Below are 9406 nucleotides of genomic sequence, written 5' to 3'. Positions count from 1 at the left end.
TCAAGCAACCACTGTGCAAAACTAAATGACAAATCTTAAATTTTTGAGCTGAGAGCAGGAGATGAAACTGATGGTCACACATGGGCATTCTGAAGTTTCATCAGCATTTTATGTCAAAGACATGACAACTTAAAAAGACTCTTCACTTCAAACTTTTTAGGACAAGGTTTAGAGCAAAGATTTAACTAATTCAATGGAAGCTTGATTGTGAATTCTGCATTCTGGGGGTATTTGAGAAAAGAAATCATTAATCTGATAGCAGTGAAAAGCACACTGGGTAAACAAAGGCAAACTTATCTAATTTTTCTTCTGATAATTTGTAAATATATTAATGGTTCAGGGGTTAAAAAAGAGTTAAATTTCAAAATATTTAGCCATTTTATACAGATCAAAATCTAATGTGTGCCATATCTGAACAGGAAATTTGTAAAAATCCTAAAACCTAAACTGAGATTGTATGAAATGTAAAAAAGAAAAAAAAAAGAAAAGATTATTGATAATAAGTTCAGGTTTGTAAAGTCCAACTTTTTGTGGCCTGGTTAAACTTTAAATAATGTTTGAATTGTAAAGTATGTCTGATTTATAGAGACCCAAAGAGAGCTGTTTGTCTGTGTGTTTTGCCAAAATTCTATGGATCTTAATTCATTTTTTCTTGCAGGATTTTACTAATTTTGTCTTAGTTGTGTGATATTTTAGTGTATAATGTTTGTTTTACATACAACAAGATGATGGACAAAAAATATAATAAAAAAATTAAATGGAGCTGTATTGGTGCTTCAGTGCACATTGGTGTCTTTCAAACAGAGACGAAAACTTTTACTTGAACTGCCAAAATGACCTCTGTGATGTTACAATGTTCACTGTGCATTCACCTCAGGAATTGGCCAAATGGCAGKAGATTTATCAAGCCCAAAGTGGTTCTGTATGAGTGAGTTGTTTTACGTATGCTACTCATAGAACACTAGATCAGAATGTAGAAAAGGGTTTGGTCTGCAGTGCTGCTTATTTGTGAGCTAACTGGATTTTCCTGACACATTTCAGCACACAGGGGCAGATTTAAGTATTACTGAGTGGTTGCATTGGTGTCTTTACTCTTTATGGTGTCAAATTTCAGCTGTTTGTTCATATCGTGTCTGTATGATATGTGTCATTTAGCCTTGTTTCACCCCAAAGTTGTCAAACAAAAAAAAAAAAAAAAAAAAAAAAAAAGAGAATGAAACATTGTCTGCCTCTTTTGTTCTGAACACCCAGTGGATTTGAGCATTTCAGCACCATGGACAGCACACAGATGTCTCCAGCCTGCTTTATTTATGGTTTTAGTTCTATATGACAAATGCTTATTAACATATTTGGTCAGAACTGATCAGCAGAACAAAAATGAGAAATAAGAGCTTCGGATTGGCTGTCAAATGCAAAGCTTCATATCAAAATGGGACAAAAAACCAGAATAATTTCATCCTCCATGTTTTTGGTTAAAAAGTTCTTATGGGTCAACAAACCCACAACGTGACTGGAAAGCTAACTTTTTTCAAACAATAAAGTGAATGGCTTTTTCCTGTGAAACAAAAATTTATAATGAACAGTTCAGAAGTAGCTGAAAATAAACTTTTTTTGTTTTTATTTTTACCTCACTCTGGCGCGAGAATTCCCTCTGCACGACGCTGACCACCGGCACCTGGAGCGCAAGAGTAACGAACTCCAACTTAAGGAGGTCGTCCCGGTTCCGTGGGAAGGCGACCATGGCGGAAACACCCTGGACGACCACCGTGTGACACACGCTCTCCAGGAAGGACAGCGGGTCCTCGTCCTCGGGGACGCCCGCGGAGGAGTGCGAGAACGCGGGCAGCTCGCCAAGCGCGGATCCGACCGCCATGACGAGCTCCAGGGACAAATTGTATGGAAGCAATCCGGCCTGGTTCAGAGCCTCGACCGCGAGCAGGACCGACTCCCGGGGTGAGAACACGCGATCCTCCTCTGGGGGGTTTCCGTCTCGTTGTCGCGCCTGGCTTTTACTCCTGTTTGCGCCCCGCTGGTTGTTAGCGGGGACTCTGGTCCTGAGGTTTCCAAATCCGTGCGCGCTAGCACCTATTTTAAGAGGTTTCTTTAACTCCAAAGGCTGCTGCTCTCCCGCCGAGGTTTCCCCAGAGTCGCTGCCAGCAGCTGTGGGCAACAAGCGGGGCTGCACGTTCAGAGCCCCTACCCGAACCGTGTGGCCGATCCGTTTCAACACCTGGCAAGGCTGCGGGTGCGAGTGAGCGCATGGAGGGAGAAAAAGGAGAGCGCACAGCAGGAGACGGAGTGGTGGCGAGCGCCCGGTGCCTGGTCGAGCTGTCGAGCCATTCATCATCCTCCTCATCACCACCGACTTCGTCATCCCCGCTCCACAACTGCGCCGGACCCCCCGTCCAACCACACGACAACGCAACAGCGGGGCCGCGCCGTCGGTCCCACTGCTGCCCCCCCGCCTTTGGCCCTGATGTGGTGCCGCTCAGACCAGCTGCAGTCCTCGCTCCGGCTCGCGCTCCGGCTCCAGCTCGCGTCAAACTTGTGCGTTCCTGCTCGGACACAAACAACAGGCTGTTGAGGCGCAAGATGAGGCTCGAGCCGCGCACGAGCAAAAGGTGATCCCCAAAAGTGCAGCTTTTCATCTCAAAGGAGTTTCATTTTTTTTTCCAAGGCCGGCTGATGACAAACATTCAAAGCACATTATTTCCACATATCCCAGCGGCAGACAGGCTCATGCAGCAGGGTGTAGACAAGCCCAGAGGAGGAAATGTCGAAAAGAGGTTAATGCGCATTCCAAAACAGTGCAATCCTCCTGTGCAACAAAAACAACGTGATGATTCGAGAAAAATCATCCTTTTTTTAATCCACAGAGCAGAGGCCAAAAACAGCAGGACTTCTCCCTAAATACATAAAAAAATCTCATAATATTCCCCTAATTTGCAAGATGTTTGAAGAGCGCACGTGGTGCAAGGCTCCAGCCAACCTCTGTAATACCGGTGAGACCTCTGGCACACGATTGCGGTGCTTTTACGCACGCTCCGAAGAGATTTAACCTCGTTCTTACTTTACACTTAGTGTCAGAGGCGCTGAGCAGTGCTCATGACAAATAAACTAAACTAACAAACAAAAACTAAAATAAAGACTGTAAAACCACCAAATCACATGTTGAAGCATTTTAAAACACAGTTTCAGTAACAGTAAAAAAAAAAAAGTCCAGCAAAGAATGAGGTGCCAATGCCTCTTGCTTTCCTGTGACGTCATTGCAGAAATAATCTAGAACATGATACCCTCTACCTAACTGCAGTAAGACAGACTAGATGACCTCACCTGACACATGCAAGATCCCGGGTAACGCTTTCTTTTACAATACCCTTATTACCATGCAATTACAAGGTAATGAAAAAATGGCAATTTATTGTAATTACTACCTTATTACCATGTAATTAAGTGGTGATTAGGGTACAACTTTATTATGTAATTGTCTGCAGTAATGTAGCACTTATACCTGGGGGGTACAATTTTACTATGTATTTAATTATCTGCAGTAATGTAGCACTTACCTGGTAATGGATTACAATACACCATGTAACACCTAAACAACATCTAAACAAGTAGTAGGTAATTTGGACAGTTTTAAAGTTATATTTTATTGCAATTAACCACTAACCCCAAAATTTAGTTGCATTCTTTTGGTTCTAAATATAGTGTTGAGTTACTATTSAACAGTAATTTGATAAAAGTTACCCAATAAAGGTAGTTTTACTAACAGTAGTTTTTATTTTGTACCCTAATTACCACGTAATTACATGGTARTAAGTGTACCATAAAAGAAAGCGTTACAGATCCCCGTGATCATTTTAGTTATTTTTTAGCAACTTTGGAGTCGGTAAACCAAATGTCCTCAAACCACCTGAGAGTTTTTAGTCCAACTTAAAGATTGTTGGATACATAAAAGCACCAATCAACCCTGAATGATCTGGAACATTTTATATATAAAAAAATAAATAAATAAATAAAAAATCCTAGTGGCAAGTTGTGCCTTGCTTGTGGAGACATGAGACAAATGTGGCTCTGAAAACAACTGGTCACTTTTTGTTTAATTTTCTAGAGTTATAAAAAAAAATAACAACACTAAGTTCAGTCCATTCACTAGAGTAAATTAAATTTCATGTAGTGGGGAAATACAATGGGRATCCTTTGGAGGTGAATACTTTTTAATACCAAAAATTTAAATTAATTATAGAAAAAAGTGACAGATATTATAAGATTTTTTTTCTGCCTCCTTTCATTTCAATTTGATTTTTATATTTCTTGTGTATATATGTTGTATATATTTTTTTTGTTTCAAATGAAATGAATTAACAATTAAACAATGAACTTTTCAACTTACTGTATTAAAAGAAAAATCAACCACCCACCACGAGTTGGAGGTCTGCACTCACAAAATAGGCAGCCTCAGTCTGCCTCTACAGTCTGGTCAATAGTCTGATTCAGAGTAATGATTTGCTAATGGCCCAATTTGAAATAAGTTTGATGACCTTGATCAATTCAGCCCAAAATGACCTCAAGTGCTGTGAGGAGGAGAAACAGACATAAAGAGAGAGTGTGAAACTAGGCTTTGAGAGCAATAGGGAGACTGTGAGGAAAGATGGATAATAAGAAACTGATAGGAAAAAGAGTGGGAATGGAGAACAAGCAAAATAGAATGGGGTGGGAAAAAAAGAAATTAAACTGAGTTCAATTCTATTACATTTTGTGTAGCTCCAGAGCATAACACATGTCATCTCAGGGCATTTTACATGGTGCACTAAGGTCAAAACCCAAAGTTACAGAGAGGAAACCCAACCATTTTCCATTTAGAAGGCATGACAATGGGTGTGCAGAGGTGAATACTAGAAAGACAGATGTTGAGAAAGGAGAGAAGAATGGCTAAACAACAAGTGAACAGGAAACAAAACACAAATCACTCCTTGCTTCAGGGTGTTCAACATATTGTGGGTATTTACTTCAAGGGTATAATTATGAGAGAAATATGCTTTATTGAACTAGAAAAAACATATATATTCAGACATATTTAATGTTAGATGTGTTTAAGTGTTGCCACTGCTAAAAGCAATTCCACACTGATGTATAAGCTATCGAAATGGCTTTGAGTCAGAGTGCCAACTCTAATTCTGTCTGTTGATGAAAAGACATTTCAGTCACACAGATGCTGAATATTGCCTCTGCCATTTGAGTTGAGCTCACAAAGAACATTTCAACTTAAAAAAAAAATACACGTTCAGCTTGCCAAGATTGCTAGAATCACAGAAAAATACTTTCTGTAGAGAAGACATGGATTCTTAAAATAAATAAATAAAAATGAAATAACTAAATAATTGCATTGTTTGAACAGGGTGCCACGTTTGTTCATGTGACAATAACACAAAGCTGTTATTTAAATTTGTGGATGGAACGGTGGAGCAGTACGCCATCACGTCACAGTGAGAAGGTCACATGCGTGTTCTCTCTGTGCATATATGAGTTTTCTCTACTGCTGTTGAAAATCACAGTAAGCAAATATCAAATGTCCGTCTAAAAYGGATTAACTTTTAGAGGCAACCTAACAGCCATACAATAAATACCAAAAATAAACAAAAAACTAAATTATATTTGACCCATCATATTGGATTAATACTCAAAGTGGTACGAGGATAAACAGACAGATGTAGTGTTTTGATTAAAAGTTTTGCTTTATCAATGWATTATTTGAATGAACTGTCTGAAATCTAATTTTAAATTAAAAAAATTGAAGCACCTTTTGAACAATAACAACAAAAAAACTGATTTTGAGGAAAAACACTTTAAAATTTTGAGCCTTTCCTTGTGAGTAAGCAAAGTTTCTGTTTCTTTCTATGTGGGAAATGTCAATATTCAAAAACTACTGGAGGTTTCCTCTTTATAATGACATGACAACTTCCTTGATAAAATGACATAAAATTAGGATTTAGACCAAATATTTATGCATCATCGTAATGAAGTCATATGTTTGGGTCCACTTAAGATATCAGAATGATCTAAGTATCAAAATGTAGCTTTTAAAGCCAAAAATCTGAAAATGTGATTGGATAATTTTGACCAAATTTGACTTAGTCCTCATTTCGATATGCTAGGTGACATATTAATAAAAAAACAATGACTGTAATTCAGTCATTATTTACAGATACTGAGCTAAAGATGAATGTGTAGCTGAATTTCACTGAGTGTGACATCTTGCAGTAATGTATGAGCTTGCTTTATTCTCAAAGTTTAACAAGAACTGTAACAGCATGATTTCTGATCATTTCTGTGATCATAAGATGATCAGAGATTAAAACTCTGCTGTTAAAGACAGGTGATGRACGTTAGGCCTTTATATAAATATTGAATTACAAACACAGACAGAGACACTAATTGTGCAATGCATCATGTATTATTTAGAGAGAGAGAGTTTGTATAAAATTTAAAATTAGCATTTCCCATTTGTTTTCATCTGYTGTCCTCAGACAGGTGTTACAAGTCACCCTGAAACAAAGTCAGACATTTAAGCAATGGKAACTTTCCAAAAGGCTTTTCACTCTGGTTATGATTGTTTTTAATTGKTTTTTTTTTTCAACTTTGTGAATCATCTCAATATGACATGATTTTTGTTGTTGTAAAGAAAGTTTTTCTAACTGTCCAAGTTTTTTTTCCCTTAACGCTGCACATTTGTCTGTCCATTTAGATTTTTTTTAATCTTACATCTTGTGTCTACCTTTTTGTTTGTATCTGCCTTTCATGYTTAAAAGCTCATCAGATTTCACATGGTTGTCTGGTTGCAAGCACAACAGGCTCGTATGTTTTCTGTTTTGTCCCTGTCGGAGTATCCGTCTGACCCCTTGTCTGGTTGAATATTCATCCATGTTTCCCCRTCTGCTTTGGTTGTCTGCTTTCCTGACCATTTTCCTTTTACCGGTCTGAATTCCACCTGGTATGCCCACCCGTCATTCTTCATCCTCTGTCAACATCATCGCACAACTGTCGGCCTACTTGTCGATCTGCCTCCCTCTTTGATATCCTCCCATGAAATTTGCTCTCTATACGGTGCAGCTCCAGACTTCACTGATCTCTAAATCTGTCGAGCGACTTCCTACACGGTGTCCCTGAGCATACACAAATTCAAGGTTACACAACCTAAAGGGCAAACACCAATAAAAAAGGAAAAGAAGAAAGATAAATCTTAATTCATTGTTTCATTTTAAAAACTAAATAAATAAAAGGTAATCTTGTTTGGTGTGCCAGTCAGATTTTATTTTACTCTATTGTTGTTGTTCTTTATCAAATAATAAACTACAAACATTTAAATTAAACAGCCACAAACACAAATAAATACATAAAAAATCAGTTTTATGTGATTTTCAGTCATCACACTTGAATCATACAAGTTCTATTTAAAGTTCAGTTTGATTTTCTTTTATTTCACCAGTGATAAACTTAATTCCRTCAAATCCAGTTGTCAAAGCAAAGCAAATTTTCTCCAAACTCCCGTCTGGGCTTTACCTCAAAGGTCACCATTATCTCAGACACTTCAAACAGTTTAATCCAACAAACAGAGAAGAGATGACTGCTCCAAGATATAACTCCAATCCTCCACTTTCAGCCAAGCATGGAAATCAGTCCAATGAAGCTTCTTTGTTTGCTTCTTAGTAATCCCAAGAGCTGATAATAAAAAAAGCATAGTACTCACAGAACCATGGGGCTGTCAGTGCCTCGGCAGTCTCTAGTAGTGGATCCAACACTACAAACAGTGGTATTAAGCCAGCCGAAGTGCTCGCACTAGTTTCTACTCCAACACAGAGGAAGCAATTGTTTTACCATTATCATTTAGATCTGCTTAGTGATTCATAAGATATTTTACTAACAGATTTTAAAACTTTAGGRACAGAGTTTGTGTGATGAGTTGAGGTATGTGTTGTGAAAAACTGAACAATGATTCCAAACTTCTGCACACTTTTTTTTTTGTAAAAAAAAAATACTGCATTATAGCCGGGGTTTTTTCCAAGTTTAGTTGACCCTTAGTTGACCATGGCAGACACATCTTGTAGTGAATGGAAATTTCTCCAAAACTTATCCAAGTGTTTATGCAAATTAAATGATTGCAATATGAATGATTGCTCAAAATTCACCAGTGGTTCTCAAGTGGTTCATGGGGATATTTTGGTTACACACAAGAAAACATAAAACACATATGCACAAATACAGAGGCAAAAACACTATAACTCAGTGTTTATCACTTAGCTGTAGGGGATGATAAAGTTGTGCTTTAAAGTTTGGGATCCATGTTGAAACTTTATGCATAAAACAACCTAAACTATCAGCAGATTTTCACATAATCCTAAAATAAGTTAAACTTGTTCCACAAAAGATATGATCTCCATTTATTTATCTTTTACACCATTTATTTATTTTTTTTACACTTACTATCTACTATTATATTTATGTTGGCTGAAAAAGGTGTGTTTTCTCTGTTACTGTGCAGCAGGAACAGTTTCTAAAAGCCTGAGGTAACTGTGGATGTTCCCTGCATCAGTTCTATAGAAAATTAGTCCGTTTCCACAATTCCCTCATTTAAACTGTTTCAGGTAATTTTATTTCTGTTGAATTAATGTCAACTCTTAGAAGACAACATTTTAAAACACAATTGTTTAGCGGTTCTTTGGTAAAACAATTTATCCACGTAATGTCACCATGCTGCAGTTTCTTAAATAGGTGTTGGTTTGAACTGTTTCCTCCAAACGAGGCAAGTTTTGCTCACATGTGGGAAATTGGTATGATGCTGCTTCTGTTATGGAGTAAGGTCCTCAAGAAGGTAATTTTGTGTCACTTTTCTCCAAAACAAACCTTTTCATTAAGTATGACACATTTTTCTTTGTGCTCGTTTCCTAAATTTTTTAATTCAGACGTTTGATTGAGATGTATGAGGAACTTAAGGCACGTAGGACTTTTTCCTTACGTTGTCTGCAAAGAAAACTTTTTATTTAGTGTTCAACTGATAGTTTTATGATGATCATACAATAATATGAAGTTTAGTTCTCAATTATGTGACATTTAAATTATATTTTGGCTCATATTTATCTCATACAAAAATAAAGCTGGTTACAAAAGATTTGCAAACTTTCCGTTTTGTTCGGATCACACCGTTCCGCATAGCTGATGACAAACTTTGACAACATAATAACAACTCGTCAACTTTAATAACACGTGYGACAACACAAGCATTTGGTTATGTGTTGTAAAAATGTTTGTGTTCCTGACGGAAACAGTGGGCAAGTTAAATCAGTTTGTCAGAGTAACCATAGAGTGACAAAAAGAAGAAGAAAAAAAAAAGGAACAAGCTCATTTT

At 37.4% G+C, this 9406-nt stretch overlaps 2 protein-coding genes across 5 annotated transcripts in view; one reads left to right on the top strand and one right to left on the bottom strand.

The window, feature by feature from the left end:
- The window catches only part of plppr1 (phospholipid phosphatase related 1), a 126148-nt gene that overhangs the window by 83116 nt on the left and 33626 nt on the right, over positions 1-9406 (top strand). The window lies entirely within an intron of this gene.
- The window catches only part of grin3a (glutamate receptor, ionotropic, N-methyl-D-aspartate 3A), an 84585-nt gene that overhangs the window by 43858 nt on the left and 31321 nt on the right, over positions 1-9406 (bottom strand). The window contains exon 1 of one of the 2 annotated variants that reach the window (XM_014002530.1): positions 1628-2920. The exons of the other annotated variant lie outside the window; for it this stretch is intronic. Within the exon in view, the coding sequence (XP_013857984.1) occupies positions 1628-2374 (747 nt within the window). The 5' untranslated portion in view covers positions 2375-2920. Of the gene's footprint in view, positions 1-1627; positions 2921-9406 lie in introns of those variants that run through there. 2 annotated transcript variants of the gene reach the window in all.

The sequence above is a fragment of the Austrofundulus limnaeus genome, unplaced genomic scaffold, assembly GCF_001266775.1.
Source record: "Austrofundulus limnaeus strain Quisiro unplaced genomic scaffold, Austrofundulus_limnaeus-1.0 Scaffold13, whole genome shotgun sequence".
Lineage (NCBI taxonomy): Eukaryota > Metazoa > Chordata > Actinopteri > Cyprinodontiformes > Rivulidae > Austrofundulus > Austrofundulus limnaeus.
Note: the sequence above shows the minus strand (reverse complement) of the source record. Positions and strands in the feature narration are given on the sequence as shown.